At 38.1% G+C, this 25,716-nt stretch overlaps 1 protein-coding gene across 2 annotated transcripts in view; it reads left to right on the top strand.

Moving 5' to 3' along the window:
* Positions 1 to 25,716, top strand: part of LOC146000069 (radial spoke head 14 homolog) — a 54,887-nt gene that overhangs the window by 19,276 nt on the left and 9,895 nt on the right. For both annotated transcript variants that reach the window (XM_083137395.1, XM_083137394.1), the window contains exons 4-5: positions 3,816 to 4,024; positions 10,092 to 10,168. In XM_083137395.1, the coding sequence (XP_082993521.1) occupies positions 3,816 to 4,024; positions 10,092 to 10,168 (286 nt within the window). The remainder of the gene's footprint in view (positions 1 to 3,815; positions 4,025 to 10,091; positions 10,169 to 25,716) is intronic.

The following is a 25,716-nucleotide window of genomic DNA, read 5'->3' as shown; positions in this document are numbered from 1 at the left end:
TGATGCAAAATAAGCAAATATACACATTGACAATGGCAACAAAAGAAGCTTCCTGATGTATAATTTGTGAAAACAAAAATGGTAATAACTTCTTCTTCTTCTTTAACTTTCCATGTTTCTTGATAGTGATCCTCTGCTTTATTACATTATAGAAACTAATGTTCATATTGTATCTAAAGATATCAGTTTGGCGGTTACGCGGAGATAGGTAATTAACTCTGATACACTTACTATTAATTTTTCTGCAGAAGTTTTTTTCAGCGATCAATTTCGTCACTCGTCTGGTGGCTTCGTCAGTCATGTAATTTTTTTTTATTATTGTTGTTATTATTATTATTCAGGAACACATGTTCTTTCAGGTATAAAATCTAGTATAAAAATATTTGTGAAAATATGAATAAATCTGTTTGGAAACAAATTATCAAACTAATTGCCACATTCAGCGAGGCAGACAACTGCAGGATATATCTGAGAGAAAACACATCGCTACACTTCTGGCTTAAGATCATCTTAACTGAATCCCAAACGATAAAGTGAGTCGTGGATGAAACACATGATCAACTAGTCAATGCAACAACTAACATACAAACTGTAAAAGCAAAACTACAGAGAATAAATATATTCTCAGAAAAGTGACATATATGTTGTATCTTCTTCGGTTGAATGTTTAATTCAATTTAAGTAATTAAAACCAATTTGAGTTCATTTTCATATTCAGCTTCATAATATTCCAGGTTCAATCAAAATATATATATTGTCAATTTAGGAAAAAAACATTCCCATGTTAGGTCTCATGAGAAATATATACGCAGTTTGTATTGTACAAAGCATATGTTGAAGTCATGCTCTTCCTTGTTTGAAGCAGACGATATATTCACTGCACGTGGTCTTGATTTAAAACAATGACTCTCTTCTTCCAATATTTAAACATTTTCAAAGTATCTATATCTTACTTATCTTGCATACAAAGAATGTTGTCAGACTATACCAAGTATAACTATAGTGTAGTCATCCTCACAATAAGTTTACCCAAACTGCATACATCTACATGGTTGCAAGATCTTGTGCAGACGAAACAAGACAAGTTTTCCTTGATTTGCTCTGGCTGCAAGATTTCTGTAAACTGTCTGAATTTCTGGACACACTTACTCTCCAAGACATGACGTTAATTTCCAGCCACCGGAAGCCAAACGTTAAAGATCTCGAAGACAGCTTGAAGTTGTCTGGCTCGCCGAATTTGGCTTACATCAGCACTTTATATTTTCATTTCTAGTTACATTTATTGCTTCAAATGTGAGAATCCTCATGCAGAAAGTACATAGACTTATGTGTATTAAAATCAGGATAAAAGCACAACACACCTTAAAGCATGAAAATAAAATCCTCTTGTTCTTTCATTATTTCTTGTTTCTTCCTTCATTAATTTAATTTACATCATAGTTTACTTCTGACCATGGTGTATCATAACCCACATGACTCTAAACTTATAATTGCTTATTAGTAGGAAAAGGATTCTAAGGTGCAAAATTATGATTGGAAAAGGGTAAAAAATGTTCTGAAAATGTTTTGAAAAAGGTGCTGATAAAATGCCTTCATTCGATGCTCTCTTTTTCTGCACCTTCTGTATATAATGCTCACGGACCGCATAGAGAACTGTGGTTCTGCTAAATAGGTATTGTTTAAGTTTGTGTTTTCTCTCATGAGTTTTGCTACATTTTCTTGTGAAGTATTGGGGCTGCAATGATTATATTATACCATTTTGTAGCTCTCGTTCTGTTCTACAAAATGAGGCTATAGGATTTGATGTTTCTGTCCAATTTTTTAACAAAATATGAAAGAAAAGGAAGGAAAAAGGTGCTGAAGCATGAAAGAGGGGGTCAAAAGGGGATAATTGTGCTAATCCCAGGAAAAGATGCAAAAGGTACAACAAAGTGTGTCCATTTTACTTGATTCCATGTCCTAAAATACATATCTCAAACGATCAGAGTGAAAACAGCTGTATTTTTTAAAAGTTGCCGCACCTTAAAATCCATTCCCTACTTGTAAGTATGTTGTATGACTTGCAGTATCAACTGCACATTAGAAAACAAAGAAGTAGCAGAAAAAAATTGCTTACCAATCCATGTTTTGCTTACCATCTCCAGTGCAAGAAGAACTTTGTAGGTATTCAACCTGTGAGAAATGAGTACCTGGGGGCAATCCTTGAGGTAAAGGTGGCTGAATCATGGTGCTGATCATACCACCACAAAATGGCTGTGATTGTAAATGTGTGGGATCCTGCATCCACATCTTCTATGCTTGCAATGTTCAGGCTTAGCTTTACCTTTTAAATTACAGAAATAACAGATTCTGCAGATCAGTTAAAATCCAGCATAGCTCTTTTGGTGCTTGTAATTGTACTTCATCTCTCCTCATTTCTTTTATCTTTATGCTTTTTTTAACACAGGTATACAAGTATGTGATAAACTGGGAATGGGTTTTGTATGTAGTAAGAATGTGCTAAATATGTAATTAGTTATTCTCACCAAAATATGGAGTTAAATATAGACTTAAAATTGTAAAAATTTACCTTTTTAATAATATAATACACTACACGAGCTACATAAAATACAGTACACTTACATTGACATTAATTGTAAAACTACATAAAATGTCTTTTCATTTTCTGTTTCCAAGATAAGATAAGATAAGATAAGATAAGATTTATTTCCATCCACTTGATCATATGAGTACAAATAGCACTATGATATGAGATAGGTCAATTACATGTGTAATTTTGAGTACAAAGGAATTAACACATACTTAAGCATATTAAAAAGTATAAAGAGTATAAAATAAAATTACATGTATAATTTTGAGTACAAAGGAATTAACACATACTCTCGAATGTATGTGGGTCCCCTCCCCCAAAATGTACAAAATTTTCATTTCAATCAATTAAACAATATGACACTGCTACTACATTAGTTTAACAGTCACGAGACAGTCTGATATGATATGATATGATTCATTTCCATCCACTTGATCTTATAAGTACAAATAGCACTATGATATGGGATAGGTTAATTACATGTATAATTTTGAGTACAAATGAATTGACACATACTTATGCATATTAAAAAGTATAAAAGAGTATAGAATAACATAAAAAATAGAAGAAAAATCAAAGGTTATGGCTATTAGTGAACATGAAAATAGAAGAAAAATCAAAGGTTATGTCTATTAATGAAAAATATGATCCAAGTACTCCTCTGTGCTATAAAACAAATACTTCATAAGCAAGCTTTTTACAATAAATTGAAAAATGTTGTTGCAATTTTGGCATGAATTTCCTTCTGTTGTCACCAAGATGGATTTATATAGACTAAAACTATGTTCAATATTGCAAGAAGTAATGTTAGTGTGTTTCAAATTTGTCAGTTATTCGCAAAAAAATTCACCCAACTCTTTTGGTCTCACGGCGACAAGTAGTTATTGCATGAATATGGAATATATGTTGAGAAATGTTCTGAAATATGGAAATAATATGTAAAAATAACTAAAATATGAGCCAAAACCTAATATATGCACAAATATGGAAAACAAGAACTGAATTTTTCGAGTCTACATGCCATGATACACAAAGATAATACAAAATATAACTGATTTCAACTTCATGCATAAATATGTATTTACATGTAAATCCACTCCCTGGTGATAAATTTACTTTTCCTTGTTCTTTATAAAAAAAATAGGAAAGAAAACTATGTTGCTGTTATTTGTCAAGATAATACATTTTGATAATTTTTATAATTTCTCTATTTTTTAAAATCTAGAATTCGAGACCAGTTAACTGATCCTGATCCAATAATTAGAGAAAGGTGCTGCATGTGTTTGAGAACTATAGCAGGTTTAGCTGAAGGAAGAGAAGCCATTATCAAAACAAACACCATTTCACCACTAGCAAATAGAATTGATGACAGGTGTATCCCTGTTGCTTACAAAGCTCTTCTTGCACTGGAGATGGTAGGCCGTACTTGGATTGGTAAGCAACTTTTTCTTAGAACTTTTATGCTTCTGCACTTAGCCTGCTAGTTATTTATTTAACATGCTAGTAATGACTGATAATGCATTCAACAGTTAAATATGTAGCTTACATAAGAAGAGCTGTAGATGGATGGGCATAGCAAGCAATCACCTTGGGTGCCAAGGCAGAAAGGGTACTGAATGAACAAAAAGCTTAACAGCTGAATAAGAGGAAAAGTTGCATTATCCTATCAAATTTATATCATTGTCAGTTAGAAAAAAAAATGTAATTTTTTCTTCCTTGCTTCCTTGCAATACAAGTTTGATACTTATTGCTGTTTACAATTTGGTCATGACAGTGTGATGTACAACGGGTGTTTATCCAGGCATCCTGTAGTGCAGCATATCCTTCGACGGCTCGTGTCCTTATCCGCCAGAGTTGAAGTACGCTTTCGCTGGGTCCTGTCATGTAGGCATCGAGGACAGCGAAGCAGCTGATGCTGCCATTAAGTCTGCGGATGCAGACGGAGATGTTCTTGTCCACCTTCTGCCAGCCAGGGACCTCCAGAATGAGTTTCGTTGTTCCCTTCTTGACACTTGGCAGGAAGAGTGGCAACAAACTTCACACTGTTAAGCCCACCATTGGCACATGGTATTCTTCGTACAGTCACTCCTGTTGAGAAAAAAACTTGGCTGCAGATTGGAAACAGCTGTCTCACCCATGGCCACAAGGGCTGGACCCTCCAAGGTGTAATGTCTGTAATGTCATTTTAAATGTTTGGCATATTATTATTGGCATATTTACTTTCCTCAAGCAGACGTTTAAAATTTCGAACTGTTTATCATTGCCAGTGTTTTAATCAAGGTTTTTAGCTTTTTGAGAAGAACTGATCTCTTTCACTGTCTGTGAGAAAGCTTTTATTTTATTTTGATATTTTTAATGTGTTGTGTTTGTTCTGTGCAGGAACCTGTACAACCTTGCACTTTTAACGTTTCTCAAGGGGATTTTTACACCCTTTATTTTGCTCTTAGGTAAGGATTTTAGACAAAGGGATACACTACAGTCCCGTATAACTGAATTTCATGGGTGCTTCGGTTGAATGAAAATTCAGTTAAACCAGAATAAAGTTTTTTTTTTATATATGTACAGTACGTACATTTTATTATGTACAGTATTTTGATATACAGTACATATGTATTTCAGTGTGTAGGCATAAACAAAAAGCTTACAATAATACATAGTCATTTAACTCATCGGTTACGGTTACATAGTCATTTAACTTTGTCGATGCTTCCGCTTAAAACACGGTCATGCCTGAGGGCTTTTTTTAGCAATTCGGTTAACCCGGAAATTTGGTTTATCGGGATTCGGTTAAACGGGACTGTAGTGTATTTACAATGAAGGGTGCAAAATGTCTACTTGAGCCAAAGCACCCAATAAGTTTACTTCATTAATTTGTTTATCCAGAGCTTTCAATCTGTTGGGTGTAAGTTTGTTCTGGAGGGAATGTAAAGGCAAATTTACCACCAAAATGACAAGATATTAGGCCTGTGCGAAAAAATTTAGGGGTAGCCATAAAATTTTGGAGGTATTTGAGTGTGGTTACTGATGAAAAAGGTACCGAATTATGACTACGAGCATGCACAGGATTATTGGAAATATGGGAAGTGGTCAAAATCGGGAAGTATCGATTTGATGAAGTGTTTATAAAGGTGTATCCTACACCATGTCAGGAGACATAAAAATGCTCCCAGTACTGATTGAAGGTGTCAGTTATAAACTGATATTACTTCGTTTTGGTGTTCTATTATACTGAAGACACCTGCATCATATATACAATTTTATTCTATTAGAACAAGATTGTGCTGAAATCTAGTTACATTTCTGGTAATTGTGACGTTGCCTTTTGGTTTTGGGTTTTATTGACGCCCGGGAGGTATAGACAAGTTGGAAGCAATGCCGGAGATGGTAATTGTCAATAACCGCATTTAATCAAACCTAGACAAATACGCCCAAATATTGATTTTTGCAATGCCTTTACCACGGGTGCCTCAAGCAGTTGCTTGATGCACGCGCGCGTAATGGCGAGCAAAGCCCTTTTTACAATGGGTCAAACGGATCATGCACTCAGTGCGTCCATTAAATGCTAGTTTTACCGACAAAAGGGGTATCCATTTAATGTTTTTCCCTTGCCAAGGATTTTACGGCAGAAACATAAAAAAAGGTTCAAATGTGCTTTTGTGTCGACACCTATAAACAAACATTTTGCAATCTAATCAATGCATGCTTCTAGCAGTCAAAAACATGCACGTTCATTCCCATTTATCCGAAGGTTCAAAAGTTTCACTTCTCGTGTTATGGTTTGTTCAAAAAAGGATGATTGAATTCGTGCTTCGTAATTTTGAAAGTGGCAAAAAGGTCCGAAATAAGAAGGGTACCGTTTGCTGCATAAATAGTTAAAAATTTTGGTTAACTTCACTACAGGTCTTTTGCGTCACGAATTTACCAGTTCTTCCAATTCTACGTACCTCAAAAATTAGCCAAGTTTTGCACTAACAGGCCTTCAATGTAACATGGCGAGTTCAATCCACAGTCCGGAATCTTAGATGTTTGAATGCATGCTTTTAGCACTCGTCATGCAAGTGCCAGTTCTTCCTTGGAGGTACGAGAAGGTTCGCCTGACAAATCGACTGCAGCTGCCTGGTCGTTGAACGTCTTTTCACGGTCCCATGGAAGCACGAAGTGTGGTTGCTGAAGAACCAGCAATTTACAGGGTATTTGGAGAAGTACCACATAGTGTCACCAGGAGGCAGCACGTCTATGTGCAGCTGACAGAGGGAGCTGCCCTCTGGCAGTGGACATGAGAACTTCGTTTTATTTAAACGAATGTTCATCTGAAAGAATATACGCTAGTTTTCTTGTGTTGCTAAAATTATCAGTGCATGTGCCTACAAGTGCTTTAGACCACCTTGGTATTAGTGTATAATCACCAAGTAGCCATCCGCAAAAAATTCGGGGTTCAGGGAACGAAAAACACTTTTTACGGCTGTTTCCATTCCATCGACATCTGTTTGAATTCTGGAATGTAGTGATGAATGAAGTTCTCATCCTGAGTCACAATACACCAGAGAAAGTTGTTCCCTTCATTGTGGTACTGGGTCAGAGAATCCAGGCAACATGTCATATGCGTTGTGAGATGTTCTGCAGTGAGTTGTCATGGGACCCAATGCGATGACACCTTCCCGTATCCCACTTTTTCGTGGATGATTTTGTGTGCAGTCTTGACGGAAATGTTCAAATCAGTGGCAGCTTCACGAACCTTGATTCGACGGTTGGCCAAAACCAGTGCATTCACTTTGTCAACCAATGTAATCACTGAATACAGATGAGCCACTGGGCCGAACTTCATCGAATATGCTTGTTCATCCTTCAGAAAATGATTTGTACCACCTTCGCACCATTTGCACTGACATTACAGTCTCTCCATAAACAACAACAAGCTTCCTGTGGATGTCGATAGGAGCAAGACCATTTGCCCACTCATACCGGATCAAAGAATGAATCTCTTCTTTACTCCACACCGCCAAAACACGTTGTTCCGCCATGACTCGTTACTCCTTATGGCCAGGGCACGTTTCTCACTGCATGGCTCACACTAATCACGTGCCATGCATACGTGGTAGCCCACACGAACATTGCATTGTGTGTAAATGTAGAGGAAAGAGGAAAGAACACATTGCCAGTTTCATTTCATTTATCGGGCTCGTACTTTCTCCCCCCCCCCAAAAGGAAACTTTTTCCTTGAACGACCCTCGTAATTAAAATTTATTGAAAATTAATGCTATTTTAAAGATCACCAGCAGAAAATGTAGCTGTAACTGTTACAACAAAATACTATGTAAGAATTGGTGTTTTCTGTGGCTCCAGAAGGATTCCACATTGAAGTGACTGAAATAAGTTCTGTTTAAGACAAAATTGGGAGTGGTACTTTCAAATGACATAAAGCTAAACAATATGATGTAATTAGGGACATGTATATTTCATGCATGCAAAATTTTGTTTGATGGAAAGACGAACTATGAGATTATATCTTGTAATAATGTTTGTGTTTTATGTTTTTGAAAGGTGTGAAGCCCATTTTCTTACAATATTTTGTCACAATGTGATGCGAAATCAAGTGTAAAATGTGAAACATACTCTTAAATGCAAAGTTTGGAGTTTATTTCGTGACACAGCACTTTACACAGTCTAATTTCTCTGAGTTCTGCCAAATCTTGGAACATTTATTAATTTAGTTGTAAAGTTGGGGATGGTAAAATTGACAAAGGAATAAATTTAATAATTACTTTAATTACTACATAAGCATGCCATTACAGTGGAATTTTTTATTTATATAGGTATTGTTTAGCATTAAGTATAGTTTTTAGATCAAATTTGGGATTTTATTCACCATTTTAACACCAAAATGCTATTTTATATAACTAAAATATACTTTTTGTACTGATATCTTGATATTTTATTCACCATACATATGGCCCTAGTGTTTTATTTTTTGTCTATGTATTATCCACATGCGATATATACATGTGGACTCTTCACCATAATTGTAGCTTTTGCCTCTAAAAATAAAACCAATCAGCATACAACTACAGTTATTTTGTCATAGCTCCTCTATATCCATTATTTGAACTATACATTCTGTCAAATAAATACCGGGAATTGTCAATTTAAAAAGCACGTGTAAAAGGTATGAAAAATATTATCTTGCTGTAAGTTGATACCAATGTACCTAATTGTCATGTAGAGTTTTGGCTCAATCTGTCAACCAGTTTGTTTACAGCTGTTGGTTAAGTTATTCGACCTCAAGTGTGCTCTGCTATTTTGTAATGGATAAAAATATCGAAAACAAACAGTTTGCCTCCAATTTTGTGTTGCCAACGAAATTTCTTTTGCTGAATCATTGAAAATGTTGGAGAAGGCCTACGTTGAGTTAACTTTATCAAACACATGAGTATAAGAGTAATACAAAGCATTCAAAGGAGGATGAGAAGTGGTTGAAGACTTGCCTCATTCTGGTCGATCTTCAACATCTTCGACTGACGAAAACATCGGCAATGTGAAGGGACTTATTCCAAAGTCCAAAGGAGCTCAATTTTCTTCAAAAAGAGCACCGCAAACAGGCTGCTGAAGACATGCTTGAACGAGCCAATTAGGACCTTACATTCATGAAACACATCATAATGGGTGACGAGATGTGGGTTTATAAGTTTGACATGCAAACCAGCCAACAAGCTTCAGAATGGCGCTTCAATAATGATCTGAAACCGAAAAAAAAAAACCTCAAAGTCACTAGAAAATCAAACTCATGTTGACTGTTTTCTTTGACTATTGTGGTGTTATCCACTCGGAATTGCTTTCGGAGAGGTAAACAGTCAACAAACACTATTATCTAGGCATTGTGAGGCATTTGAGAGAAAATGTTCACCGGAAAAGGCCAGATTTGTGGAAGAACAATTCTTGGATTGTGCAGCACAATAATGCGGTCCCACACATCGATCCTTGTACATGAATGTTTGACCAAAAACTCAACAAATGTCATCGATCAAGCACTGTATTCACTAGATGTGGCCCCATGTGACTTATTTTTGTTCTCCAAACTCAAATTACCACATTGTGGAAGACATTTTGAGTCCATTGAAGCCATAAAACAAAATTCGCAGGAGATGAAGGCCATACCGGAAAGTGTCTTATTTTGAAGGTGACAAAATGACTTTGGATGATTAAACCAATATTTTGAGTTTATTGAACAATTCCCGGTATTTATTTGACAGAATGTACATTTATCTGGTTACACAACATTAACAGCCACCTTAGTGGCCAAGCATGTTGAGTTTGGGACTCATGATCTCAGTACTCACAGTCCCAAGTTCATACCCTAGCCTGGGCATTGTGAGTGTCCTTCATCAATTTCATTGTAATTAGGCAAATGCAGCAGAAAAGCAACACAAATTAAGAAAAATACACAAAATTGCATACAAATTTACTATTAAGTTAGTAATTGTGATAATCATCTTCGTGCTTTCAGGAGCTAATGGTTTAGTTGCTGCTGGACTAATTGAAATCATCCTCAGACGTGTTGAGTACAACATAGAGGAACTTCAGGTAAGGCCAAGATTGAGTTCTACTTTCCTTTCTGTACTGGAAAGTACATAGAGTGGACCCCCGATGTTAAGTTTCCAGATTTTACATTTTTCCTTCATTCTTCATGTTCCCAATGGAGTAAAATGTTACATTCACCTGGATATTATATTTTCGTGCTGCATTTGAACTTTTTACTCTTTGTTCCTTTATAAAAACAAAATCTTGATTCTACTTTATCATTTGTTTAGTGATTGGCAATATACAGGGTTAGCCTAAAAGAAATAGACACTTTCAAAGTTTTACAGATAGAAGAGTATTAATAATAGGGCTGAAATACTTACATGGTTTGAAGAGTATGTCCTGAAGTTTACATTGGTAAGTTACAAGTGTTCTATGTGTGACCTTTTCGTAACATGACAGATAACAATGTGAGAGTCCAGTTCTCTTCTCCAAGGCTTTTGCCCTTGCACAACACGTTTCCTCAAATTTCTTGCTCCAATCTTAAATGGATTGTCTTGTGGGTGGTTGTTTACCATACAGTCTTCTAAAACGATGCTGCACGATAGTAACAGAATTTGTTTTTGCAAATTCAATCATGCAGAAAGCCTTCTCCACCTGGCTAGCAGCCATACTGCTCGACTTAACGTCAAGGGTGCTCACGTGATCATGACGTCACGAAGACAAACGAAAAGCGGAGGTCGTAAACTTGAAGACTTTCTGTATGCAACAGTACTCAATGCTTTCTGATGTAACAAACAAATTTCAATTCATAAAGCATTTAAATTGTCTATTTCTTTTAGGCTAACCCTGTGTATTGATGAGGGAAGTACTGACATATATGAATTGAGAGTATAAAATTCAATTTTTCTATCAGGCTCGCTGGCATTCAGCTGGTAATTTGCCCTGGCATCTGTCATTTCATACATTCAACATGTTAGCTCAGCGTACCACAATTGCCTTGGCTTACTGTCAGACACATTTCCATTTAGTGGGCTGCACTCCAATTAAACCTATCAGTGCAAGCACAGCAGAAATCCTATTACAACCCAAGCATCGAACCAATAAATATTAGCAATGGACCCAACAAGGGTAGAATGTTGGATTGGCTATCCTGCTGAGCAAACTAAGTTGAACAAACCCAAGGAAGTCACAGGAGATTTGTACTATGCTTCCCCTGTTTTCTGTTAAGTGATGTTATTCATGGGTCATTTCACACCAAATCAACACAATGTTTACACAAATTCTACCTCACCATTTTGGATTTTGAGGAGTTTACATGTACCATTGTAAAATGAAAAATCACAAATTGTAGGTTATTGTGTCAACTGGCTTTGAAGTTATATATCCTAGAATTTTTTCCAAATTTTACTAAAAAATGACCAAACTAAATTTATTAAAATACATTTATAACTAAAGTAATTGAGCTAGAGACCTGGGGAAAACATAAATTTTGAACTCCTGCTGTGGGGGTTTGATATGATATGTAACACAATAGGGAGTCTCATCATAAAGTAAATCGAAACCAAATTTTGATTCTGACTTGTAAAAGAAGGTGCATTTTGAAAATTTTGAAAATTCTAAATCTCGCCTCTTCTAACATTCTCCACTATCTGCTCTTACTGGCAGTCTTTCTGCACCCATCCTCTTCATGTGTCCAAACCATCTCATCTGTGCCTGATCTACTCTGTCCTGGAGCTTCAGCTCCCCCACATATTGTCGGATCTCCTCATTCCTTATTCTATCCCTTCTAGCCTTCCCTAATATACTCCTTAAAAATTCATCTCCACTGCCTGCTTCTTTCTTTTGTCTCTCTGTCACTGTCCAAGTCTCTGCTCCATATGTAATTATTGGTACATAGTACGAGGGTCACTATTTATATTTTGAGCCTTGGCAACACTGATTGAAGTTAGGCACGATTTGATGTTTGCACGGAATCGTCTGGAATTATTGACCATAACGTACTTCAAATGTTTTGTCAATAGCTTCATTTGTGTTGTTTATGTTGCCTTGGAGATTGCGCGATAACAATAAAATGGAATTAACTCGTGAACATTTTCGTGTGATGATTTTTTACGATTTTCGACGTGGATTATCAAGACAAGAGTGCATCGATCAACTTACTTCCACACTTGGCGATGAAGCCCCATCCTTTGCCACTGTGAAACGCTGGTATAACAAATTTAATTGTGGCCGCCATTCGCTCACCAACGAGATTCGCGAAGGTCGTCCAAAATCAGGTGTTGTTCAAGAAAACATTGATGCTGTGTAAAACCTAATACTGCAAGATCGTCATGTGACATACTGTGAGATTGAGGCAAACATAGGCATTAGTTCCACCAGCATATATAAAATATTACATGATCATTTAGCTGTGAGAAAGTTATGTTCTCGTTGGATCCCACACAATTTGACAAAAACTAAAAAAGACGCTCGCGTCAATTGGTGCAAACAAATGCTCAATAAATACAATCGTGGTGCTTCAAAAGACGTATATAAGATTGTAACAGGTGACGAATCATGGATATATGCATATGAGCCAGAACGTAAACAGCAGTCGACTGTATGGGTGTTTCAAGATGAACCCAATCCAACAAAAGTTGTTCGCGCTCGAAGCACATCGAAACAAATGGTCGCCTGTTTTTTCGGGACAACTGGTCATGTGGCAACTGTGCCTTTAGAGGAACGTAGAACGGTCAACTCTGAATGGTACACAACAATTTGTTTGCCAGGGGTCTTCGGTCAAATACGGAAAACAAACAAACGCCGTCGGATCATTCTTCATCAAGACATTGCCAGCTGTCACACATCTCGTCTAACAACCGACTTTATGAACAGTCAAAAAATCGAATTGATGGGTCATCCGCCGTACAGTCCTGATTTGGCACCCAATGACTTCTTCTTGTTCCCGAATGTCAAGAATAAATTGCGTGTACAACGATTTTTGTCGGCGGAAGATGCCGTTAATGCGGTCAAAAACCATATTATAGAGGTGTCTCAAGAAGATTGGAAAAACTGCTTTGACAAATGGTTCGAACGAATGCAAAAGTGTATTGACCATAAAGGAGAATACTTCGAAAAACAATAAAGCAGTTTTCAATGCCAAATTCCTGTTTTTTCATTGTTAGGCTCAAAATATAAATAGTGACCCTCGTATGTATTATATATTATCTTCTTGCATTTCATAGGTACATCCCTGTTCCATATTAATCTTTGAACACTTTGATACAGTCCACCACCCTTTGTTCTCTTCTGTTTACCTCCTCATCTATTCTTCCACTTCTCTCAATTATGCTTCCTATATATTGAAAGCTCTCCACTACCCTCGACTCTTCCGTGTGTATCTTTATTCTTGGTACTCTGTTTCTTGTTGTTATTAGCACCTCACTCTTTTCTGCACTGAATTTCATTTCTGCTTTTCTCATTCCAACTATCAAGCTGTCTCTGTTCTTCTTCTTCCCTGTTTCCCCATATTACTAAGTCATCAGCAAACAACAGGGCCTTCTCTCTTCCTCTCCTATATTCTTCCCCACCTCTTCGTTAATTGTATCCCTTGTAATTATATACAGCAGTGGGGAAAGAGCACCTCCCTGCTTTAGTCCACTACTTATACTGAACCACTCTGTTCTTCCGTAGCGTTCCTCTGAACGCGGGGATCTTAAATAGGGATGTACTATTAGTAATAGTTGATGGTAGAGACAGCCCTGAACGGGCAGGTACAAATATCTAACTATTCATTAAAATAGACTCATGATTCGTTTCTAGACTGAAGTGAGCAATGCAAATGGCAGAATGGGTGTAGACTAGCTTACCCTGTTCGGTTTAGAAATAAGACCAGTAGCTCCTGCTTCTCCGATGATTCCAGATTAAAAGACCTCGTGTCGCTCTCATGCGCACCTATTTAAACCCTCGCTTGGCCTCTCGTCACCTCTTGCCAAAGGCCAGTGTTCTTACCATTTCCTGTAGAAAGCTTATTCTACACATTTCTGAGCAGGAGCTGACAAGGTCTGCCAGGGTCAATATTTCTTAATCGAACAGGGCATGGTACGACACTCCCTCTTGCGAAACAATTTCCAAAATTGGAATTGTAATAATTAAAAGTTTAAATTGAACCTTCTGCCATTCACCAAAATTTAAAAGGTTTTGTTTATTACATGAACAAAAAAGGTTACATAAAATAAAATAATAATAAAAAAAAAAAAATGTCGGAGACCCTTCACCGAAAAGTAAATGGAACAGAATTAAGCTCAAGCTTGAATGCTGAAAGAAAGTATTTTGTTTTCATTAGCCACACGCTGGAAGAGTCTTTCGTAATCAACAATGCTGACGGTTGGTCAACATGCGATATAAAGTGTTGTTCGCAGGTCCGTGGAGTCAGCGGAAAGTTCAACACACTGCATCGTAACGCGAGACATGCGAATGGCTTCTGAACAAGTGCTAACTAAGCACCGAACTTAATCCGTGAGAAACCTTAAGACCGCATGCTCGCAATCTTCCACCTCATCAGGATGACAGTTCGAGGCGAGAGCAAAAATTCCATGGTAAACACCAAGCTCCACTGGACTGCGCACAACCACACGAAGATTAAAAAAAATATTTGAAGATGATGTTTTCACTGACGTTCGTAGCACACTATGGGTGCACACTGACCTGAGAAATCAAAAGGCAGGGCAATCCAAATACACTCAAACTCCGGAGTCCTGGGGTACGAAGCACTGTTCCGGGACATACACGGTCCTTGACCGATCACAATTTCACTGGGGGACCGGATTCGAATCCCGGTGTGGTAAGTTACGGAATACTGTTCAGCAAATGTCAGATGAAAAGACGTTGGCCGTGGGGCGGGCGAACACAGGGTAGTCCATGGAAAGCCACTCCAAGTAGCGTTTCCACGCCCCAAAATATGCGTTGTTCAATGGCGGACACTGGGGGGATGGGATGTTAGGATAGGCCCCCGAAAGTTCACAGCAGACGCCATTGCATATTTCCGGCACACATCGAATGGCGACACATTTCGTACGCTGGTTGCATGCGAAAACGGAAGGTGTACCGTGCTGCAATCACTCCAAGAAGGGGAACAGTAAATATGGCCACTGGTAGGATGAAACTGTTCACAGGTGGCTGGCAGGTTGCTGATCCACAGGGGTGGGTCTCAACACATTTGGGTCGTTGACTGTACCCGGAAAGTTCCAATATGTGGTGAAATACACTGCCTGGCCTTACAGAGCAAAAGGGGACGATGTACATGAAAGATGTTCATGCTTCTTCTTAAGGGGGTTAGAGTCGTGGGGGGGGGGGTTTGCTCTGTAAGATGACATTTCTTCTGATGTTTCTGACGCTGTTCCGATCCTGGGATGTCACTTGGAATAGGATTTTCGGTGCTGCTACGTGACATACACCGCTGAAAACCAAAGGAGGCTGGTGAGCTCCAAAGCCTTCAGGAATGCATTCTTCTTCCGGCCTCAAAAAAATCGCTGGACTACTTTCGAAATTCCTTGAACTCCTGGAATTCCCGAACAGGGGAGGGAACAGGTTGGACATGGGAAAAACTACATTGCTCTCAGTCATTCAATATTGAAAATATATAAAAAATGTGTAAAGTAATCGTCTTCTATAGGCAAGTGAAAATCATGAGTAAAGATAAGTAAACTAAAATAAAATAAACTGCCCAATAAGTGATATAAATTATAAAACAAAGGTTGAATGAAGGCTAAATAAATAAAAGGCGGAAAATGTCATTTGACGCCTTAACACTGGAACACCATTAAAATGAAAATATGACTTCATCAAAAGTAATATATGTATATATTGACTAAATTATATATATATATATATATATAGCCCCTGGCTTCTCCCAAAATATAAAATAATGTGCAATATAAAACTAAAGTTATGATATATCACTAAATGCCCTTTGTTGGGACATGATCAATATACAATAAAATAATCGAAAATATCTAGGTTTAAATATTGATAAATATATAAAAGTAAAATGTAGATGTTATAAAATATATCCCCTGGTATCAGAAAATTAACCCAACGAAATCCATTAATATCATGTCAGAAGTGTCAAAGCATTGTAAAAAATGAGGAACTGACGAAAAAAAAATAATTAACCCAAAATTTGGTAACGTCACAACTGTTAAAACGGACCTAGCCACAAGTAAAATAAAAGAGTAAATGACATGGCTCCAATGACGTTAAAATCATTAATTACGAAAGGTACATAATAAAATGGATGAATAAATCAAGGCGACATAGTGACGCACTGTTAACGCTCACTAGTCAAGGTTGGTTTGCGCTTGCATACGCCTGACGTATAGCATAAATAAATAGTTAAAATGAAGTTCCAAATTAGTAATACGGTAACGGGAAAATGGGACAAAAATATTTCATGAAATTTTGGTTCGTTCGCGATTGACTGATTTAATTTCTCCATGGCCAGTTGAAAGTCAGTCCAATCAGAAAGAATTACATTTGAAAACTTTACAGAGGTATTAAAAAGTGAAGAAATTGCTCGAATAGCTATTTCTGTATCTAAAACTCTACGAGTGTGGATGATTTCATCATTAAAATTCAATTGATCAAAATTCTTATAATTACAGAAAAAGGATGTTCCTTCAGACACTGTTATTGTTTTGTGTGTATTTAAATTGCCGTTTAAAGTTTGTGATTGGAGGAATTTGCCTGATCCGGAAACTATCACTCCTGTTCGAGTGCGAACTTTCGTGAGGTGGCCCCGACGTTGGATTTTATTTCTGTGGAGCAGGAAATAGTGGAATTATGAAATAGAATATTTGTTAAGCATTTTATATTATCGTGAATTGAAAGTTCCGTATGAATACAAACGTAAATAAAGGAATTAAATTTACAATGACTGTCAAGAATTTTCACGATTTGGGTTTGACCATTATGTTCCATTTTATATGATAATTGGGGAACCTTAACCCGGAACCATTTATTATCAACAAAAGTGCCAACATTTATAGTCCGATAAACGGGAGAAATAGCGTTACGAAGTAAATTGGGAGTTTCTAACAAAATATGAAAAGAATGAGTGGATAAGTCATAATTGACAAGGTAGACATTGGTTAAAGCGTAAGAGACCAAGATCCGTCATATACAGGGTGTCCTTAAAGTCAGAATGAAGACTGAGAAAAACACGGAGCCAATCGGGAGAAATCATATGATAAGACAGTTTATTCATCGATAGATCGGTTACCATAAAATCAATACGGGTAAATAATTCTGAAGCGTGCAAAAGTGCCATTAGGTGCCTTTCTTCCGTATAGATGTCACAAAATTTCGAAACTAAATCCGCTTTAAGAGCAATAAGAGAACGTTTGAAGATTACCAAAATGTTATTAACAACTCGGAAAGTCTGGATTTCGTCTTTCTTCATTTCCTGTAATTCTGCCTGAATCTGATCTTGATTATGTTTTAGAGCTTGAACAGAAGAGCTAAGGTGATGAATTCAAAAGGAGTTATAAATTGAAAGGCCTGCCGAAAATAAATTCATTACATTAAAGAAAATCGATCTTTTCCCTCGAGTGCTCCCAGATACATTTTTCCACACCCCATGGCAATTCGGCCGGCTAGCGCTGGTTTTAAAACAACAAGGGAGGTAAAGTGAAATTTCGCGTAAGTATTGCTGAATAAGATCATGGGTATCATTTTGAATAGCTGACCACTTAACACAGCCTGAGTGGTTATCAGTCCGAATGTTAATATCAATATGAATATTGGCAGTTGTATATATGTAATCGGAACTGTGAACCATAAGACCTTGTTGTTCGTAAAATAAGCCCAACCCACTTACAAAAATATCCTCATTTTCATTTGCAACTGTATATTGAAAGGTGGGAAGGGTTGTCAGGAATAGAAAGAGACACCTCCAATAAAAGTGCGCGATGTCAGCCATGCTTGGTATCTGGAAGGGAGAGAAAAAAAATGTTTGTGACGTGAACAAATTGATCTAAATAAACTGAAAAAATGAAAAAAAACCTGTATAGAATACTAACAAAAAAATCAAATTAAAATTGCTCAAAGCAAACCATAAACATCCCGGGTGTGACCCTAGGAGGTTGCCTTGACCGGTCTGAAACCGTCGGCAAAATAGGGGGGGGCGCATTTGTCTCTCTTAGGGAAAAATGTAAATTCAAAACTGAAACTAATCTGGATTATTGATTTAGAAAACATTTCGTGGCTATCACGTTCCTTTCGTATGATATTACTTCAACTAAAGTCTATGACGTGTGGAAAATTAAAATATAAGCACAATTACTCGCTATTACCTACTTTACGAAGATTAACATGAAATTAATCTGTAAGAAGTAATTGAATTTCATTCGGGAAACTTTTGAAAATTCTGAAGGAACGAGAAAAACGTCGCATAAATAAGCACCCTTGAAGAGGCTATTATTCACACCTCGTTTGGAGGCTAGGAATTTCATTGCCGAAGCCACCTGAGAGTATAAAGTTCATCTACAACAAAGAAAGGTGTCATCAAATTCTCTTTCTCCGAGACTGAAATAGGATATGTGTCTTCCTCTAACTCGAATGTGGAGTAGAAACTGCGCACCGAAGTGGCCTCGACGAAAGATAACTGCGAGGGAAATGCAATTCAGCATAAAGCAGGAACTCGAGGAGTCTAGCTAAAGACATCGTTCATCTCTGCTGGATGTGTGATCTGAGTCGGGGGGGAAGGGGGAAAGGGGAAAAGTATATACCGGCCGTTCTGGATGGGCGGAGCCCCCCGTGAGTGATGACCAATAACAGGAACGTGTTCTTTCTCTGCGAGGAACACGACGATAGAAACTTAGGACTGGTAACGAGGGAGGCGGTGCCAAGGAGCAAATAGGAAGAGGAAGAGAGTACCTTTCATGAACTTTTGGTTTTTGATGTACCTGGATTTCATTGAGACAGAACCGGAGGAAAATAAAAGGAAGGGGGGAAGCTTGCTCGGCGCCCCAGGCTAGTACGAACTCGGTTGCATAACGGCTAGGGGAGTGCGTGGAAAAGCAGCTTGATTATATCTCGTCATAAAACATGTTTTGAATGAAAGGGACAATTGGTTCAGAGTGGGGCTGGGGGTCGTCGGTTCGAGACACATCTACGTTTTGTGTTTTCACCGTAACTCCTTTAACTCTTTTTATTTTAACAGGATTAGTTTGAACAGAGCGAGATGAGGTGTTAACATCATCTAACTTTAATGGATTAAGAGTTTGACATGCAACATTAAATGTATCCAGACGGACGGGGAGGATTTCAAGTGGGATAATTACGTTTGGAGTATCTGCTTGGTCATAAAAGGGGTCTTGAAAAGTAAAAACTGACGCAAGATTTCGACATGTAACGGGTTGGGTGGGACCACTGTGCCAAGAGTCGCTATCCGACTGGGATATATTTAAAAATTGTACACTTGAAGACATATTTACTCGTTCCAATTCCCTTGGGCAATTATTTTCCAAAACTTTTAACTTTTTACATCTTCGCTGACAACAAATGAAGGCAATAATTAACATACAAATAAAAACTAGTGTTAAAGTAATTACTGAACAAATGATGTACGGGTATTGGAAGGATCTTATGACCACTTCCTTGAAGGATAGGGAATTGACATGAGAGATAAATGCAATTAAAATTAATAAATATAGGAAAAACTGCATCTTGTTGAAATATGTAGCAATTATTGAACCTAAACTTGCTAAAATGACCACAACTGTTATTTTTAGTTATTATTGAAAATAAATGAATTACTTTTCGGCCAATAAATATCAAATCAATAAATTTGATAAATCACATATTTTTACACAAAATAAATTTAACTTAAATTTTTTTCGGGTATTTTAGTTAGTTTTTAGAAACAATGCAATTAGTGCAATGTAAATAGGAATTATTCAAGGAGGGGTCAAGAAGATAAAGTCAAACTGTCGGCCAGGAATAATTTTAACTGAAAATAGATAAAAAAAAATATCTCGTCAAACGTATGAAACTTCACACCTTGCTTATTATTAGCACAAATTACATGGTCTAAATGAGAACTTGGTTCTCTGCTTCATTTTAGTCGGCTTACGCAGACTTCTTTCTTTATTTAAGGCTAAATGTCACGGGGACATTAACATTTCTTACGTTATTAACTATAATAACGGGTCTTTTCACATACTACCGGTAGGTTTAATATACACAATAGAAAAGACAAATATACACTAGATAACGCTCGTGCCGCACTTTCGTTGCTTTAATTAACTAAGTGAGCTCACTGACAACATATTTAATTATTTTTATAACTCATGCATGGATGGAAAAAATGCACATATATTTTAGAGCGTGTTTATAAATAACTTCATATATAAAACATGCAATTGCCTAACAAAATAGTTTTACTTCTACGAGAAAACAACAATGGTGCGTACATTAGGTTTTATATGTTTGGCGAGAAAACGAATTAACGTATTGATACTTTTAGGGAAATGGAATGAAAAATAAAATTAAAATAAAATATAAAAATTATAAAAATAAGGTCCACACAGAAAGTAAACAATTACGACATGTGCTTTGGGCTACGTATGGGCGGTTACTGGTTCGAAATCTTCCTCTTGAAGAGATACGATATTCGTTTCTTCCTCACCCCCTGAAGGGCGGTGATAGCGTTTTAACCTTTGTACAGCTATTAAATCGGACACAATCTTGACGCGCTTATTTTCATATTCCACTAAATAGGCATTGCTATTTTCCTTTCTTACTATTACCGCGGGCCCAAAATAAACACCTGAAAAGCACTTAGCCGTATTTGCCTTCTGAGTGGGGTTATATAATAATACCAATTCACCAGGAGCGTAACTTGTTGCTTGATGACGTCTGTCATATACTTCTTTTGGGACTCAAATCGTTTACGTAAATTTTCTTGAGCTGCGTCTCGTGCCTTGTTTAGCCTTTCAAGTTTGTCTGTGTTCGCACTATTTTCGCAGGGATCTGCGTGAAGCATACTTTCCCAGGGCAGACGGGCTTCGAACCCATGCATGAGGTAAAACGGACTAAAACGACTGGAGTCGCCGCGTGTAACATTAAACACAGCTGGTTGTAGATAGGTAATCCAGTCATCATGTTTCGGGGTTACAAAATGCTTAATTATACTTTGCAAAATACCGATACCTCGTTCCTCTAAACCGAAAGTATTATGGTGATATGCAGTAACAAATTTTAACTGAATACCGAGTTTAGCACTAAGTTCTTTAAATACAGAGGAATTAAATGAGCCACCCCTATCACTGTTGAGAGTTTTCGGACAACCAAATCTTAATATTATGTGCTCCTAGAGAAAGTTAGCAGCCGTTTGAGCAGTGGTATCGACCACAGGAGCAGCAATCATATATCGGGTACCAAAGTCCATGCATGATAAAATATATTTACATTTATTTGGGCCACTGGGAGGGAACGGTCCCGCGAAATCTATAGCTAGGCGTTCAAAAGGGCGACAGCTTGGAAAGGTCTGGAGTTCACCTTGTGGCAACCCCGTAGGGCGCTTGTTTGTTTGACAAGATAGGCACTGGCGACATTTGTCCTGTATAAAACGTTTCATATAGGGAAAATATATGCAATTGAGCGCATTGTAATATGTTTTAGTAAACCCTAAATGACCACCACCATACGGGTGAGAATGTAATTGTTCAACTACAGTATGACGTAAGGACTTAGGTATACAAAGTAATTTCTTACTTCCCCCACCCATCTTATGGTTCCTGTATAAAAGACCATTTTTCCAGCACATAATAAAAAGCCTGTCTTTCGAAGGGGGATTGGGCGTCATCTGCCCCCTCCAAAACTTTTATGATTTCTGAAAAAAATGAGTCGTCGTGCTGGTGTTTTCCCACATCTATTGATTCATCCTGGAGGAGAAATATACGAGGTTCGCCCAATTCTGGCGATTCGTCGTCCGGGGGGATGGTTGATTCCCTGCTAATAGCGTCGGAAATATTTTGTGTAGATTTACAATGAACGACCGTGAAGTCGTATGAATCAAGCTCTGCACTCCACCGCGAGAGCTTCGAACTCAAATTACGGGTGGTACGCAAATAACTGACTGCTTTATTATCTGTTACAATTTCGAAATGTTTCCCAATTAAAAAAAAACTACAGGTTTTGAGGGCATACAGAACCGCTGATAGTTCTAGTTCCATGATGGACAATTTTTCTTCCCCTTTTTTGAGTGTTCGACTTGCATATGCTACAGGAAGGAAATCATTATTTGCATTTGGCTGTGTTAAAATAGCACCAAGGCCTTTCAGACTTGCATCACAGTAGACGCGTGTTTCTTTAGAAGAGTCATAGTGTAGCAAAACTGGGGCAGTTATTAAAGCGTGTTTTAAGTTTGTAAAAGCTGTTTCTTGGTCCTCCCCCCATACAAATTTTTTTGCCTTTGCCCAAAAGGGACTGGAGAAGTTGGGCCTTCTCTGAAAAGGATGGGACGTATCTACGGACATATGAACATAAACCTAAAAATCGTTTAACTTGTTTTGTGGTGGAGGGGGTGCGGTAAGTCTTAATAGAAGAAATAATACGGTCACTCAAGCGTAGGCCATAACGCCCCACCAAATGTCCAAGGGCGAGTATCTCAAAATAACCAAATTTACATTTGTGTGGAGAAATTTTCAAGCCAGCGTTTTGTAGACACTGAAACAATTTTTCCAGTGTTGTCAACATTTCATTAAAGGTATGGCCCCAGGTAAATAAATCATCCATATAAAATGCGAAGTTATCACTTTGCATTCCGCTACAAGCCAATTGAAGTGTTCGATTCATCGCTGCTGGAGAAGTAATATGACCCTGACTTAAAACATTAAATTCAAAATGACCTAGGTTGGGAATAGAGAAGGCTGTGTACTGTTTACTGTCTTCGGTTAATGGTATCTGAAAGAATCCTGAACGTAAATCGGCACTAGAATAGTACTGCTTTCCCCCCATATCGTGCAAGATAGACTGAATGGAAGGCATGGCCATCGCATCGAACACAGAGCGTTTATTCAAAAAGCGACCGTCTTGAATAAAACGGTAACTTCCGTCACGCTTTTTCACAAGAATAACTGGTGAGTTATAAGGACTTGTACTATCCCGGATTATTCCCTGTTTTTTCAAAGTCTCAATTTGTTTCTTTATCTCTGTTCGCAAATGTACCGGGATCGGATATTGCTGCTTATGGAACGGAGTAGGATCAGAAAGCTTTATCCTGTGTTTGTAATTGGTGGCAAGGCCCATGTCATTCTCGGACCAACTGAAAACATTTTTGTATTTTAACAAAAGCTCTAAAAGTTGATTTTTCTCATGTTCCTCCAATTGAGGATTAATGTCAAATTTGGATATATCCACTTGTGGGATATCGTCGTTTTCTGATTCTTCCTTTGTTAAATTAACTGCTACAGAACTATTTTCCTGATCCACCGTTGCCAACTCACAAGATTCTGCGCCACCGATTCGAGTACCATTGCGAATTACAATTCTATAATTCAAAGGGTTGGATACCCAAACAAGTTGTGTGGCAGGGTTGAGTATCGACCTTGGTACCATTATGCCAGATTTAGCCTGAAAATTTGCATCCGGATCAAGTAAAGTTAAATTCTGATTTGCTGTATTGACTAATTTTAAAGGGATGCACAAATGTGATCTTGGTTTCACAATTCGTTTAGAGGCCATGTATTCAGGTTCAACAGTATGTACCAGCAAACCTGCCAATTTAACGGAAACATCAAAAGCTTTCTTCGATTCAAACCGAATGCGGTTGCGTAGGGGAGTGCCAAATCTGCTCAAAGCCAATTTATTGCTTTCAAAATCTAAAGTTGCATTTTGGGCTTTGAGAAAATCATTACCAAGGATGGTATTATGACCAAAATCTTGTATCACCCTTAAGGGGTGCCTAAATGTAAAGCCATTTAGAGAAAAATCTAAAAGTACAATTTCTTTAATTGTTAAACAATTATTCGTGACACCTTTAACTAGAGTGTTGATTTTAAATCTCCTAGCATGGGCAGGAATACCCTTATCACTTGTTACACTTATTTGGCTCCCACAATCGACAATAAACCTTTGACGTTCCCCATTTAGATTGGCATGTACATAAATGAGATCTTCAGACGGGAAAGTAGACTAAAATCTTTTTACTGCCCGCAGGTATGTCTCCATTACTTGCGGTTAATTGGCGTTTAAATCTTCTGGATTTTGAAGACAAAATTCTTGGTGGTGATTAGGAAAACCACATTTATAACAAAGTTGTGGGCCACGCCGGTCTCCTTGATCGGGACGACCGCGGGGGACTGGCGAACCTCGCCCCCGGCCACGCTGAAAATTGGAACGATTCTGAAACCGGCCATTGTTTGAACGGTAGCCTCTACTTCCCCTGCCCTGAAAGCCTCGTCTGTTGTTTGAACCACGATTGTGATTAAAATTACCCCTTTGATAATTTTGGCCTACAGTTTGAAAATTTTCGTGATCATGTGACTGTATAACTTCCTCGACTTTTAACGCTAGGTTGCTAACCTGCTTAGCCAAAGCTTCTACAGCAGACGGTTCTGAAGTTGGGAGAGACGTTTGTTGTCTTTTGACAAGGTCCAATTCAGCTTGCAAAGCTTGCAGCTGATTAGTCATGTCTTGATTAGCCCGATGTGCTGATTCCGGAGCAACCGCCATAGTGCTAACTACGGGGTTCTGGTGAGGAATGCGCAACTCAGCAGAAGACGGAAAAAGAGTTTCCTTTTGAGCCGAATGCAAGAGCTCTTGCACCGTTCTACGGCGCATAAGGAACTTTGCTTTTTCATATTCCTTGAGGTCTTTCAAAAGCTCCGGAACTGAATTCTGACTACCATGCTCAAGGTCCCGGGTTCGATCCCCGGCCGGTTCAAATCCGGGAACTTTTCTAAGGTTGAAAGCGGCCCCGGCGCCCACCCAGCGTCGAATAACATGGGTACCTGGGGGAAACCCTGGGGGGTAAAGGCGGTAAGGGGCGTGATGCTGATCACATCACCCCCACTCATGACCGGATCAAGAAAGTGTGGAGCGTTACCCCCACACCCCCTATATGCCTTCATGGCGTGGTGCTATGCACAGGGGAGCACTTTACCTTTTTTTTTATATCTCCCTGATAAATTCCGGTTGAAGACCTGCGTTTATGTATTTAAGCTGCTTATTCACAGCCATGTTAGGGTCCATCTTAAACAAGAGGGTCTGCTTGTCCCTAACATAAGATGATACCGGTTCATCGTCCCTGTGGAACCGATATCTGATCTGCTCCTCGATCTGCAGCTGATCAAGGGAGCCTGTGAATTCTTCAATAAGTTTTTTCTTGACGTCCTCATAGCTGACTAAATTGACGCCTGGTTGCTGGCTAATTGCATTAAACCAGCAGAGGGCTGGCCCACATAACAACGCCGGGAATAATTGCCGTTTTTTCGTCTCGTCCCAATTGTTCAGAATCGCCGCACTTTCGAAACGATCTATGAATTTAGTAACATCCTCCCCCGAGGCACCCTGAAACTGAATGCTCTCGAACAGGAAGAGATGAACAAAAGGTAGTTGAGCCATGG

The sequence above is a fragment of the Lepisma saccharinum genome, chromosome 16, assembly GCF_977018435.1.
Source record: "Lepisma saccharinum chromosome 16, izLepSacc3.1, whole genome shotgun sequence".
Classification (NCBI taxonomy): Eukaryota; Metazoa; Arthropoda; class Insecta; order Zygentoma; family Lepismatidae; genus Lepisma; species Lepisma saccharinum.
Note: the sequence above shows the minus strand (reverse complement) of the source record. Positions and strands in the feature narration are given on the sequence as shown.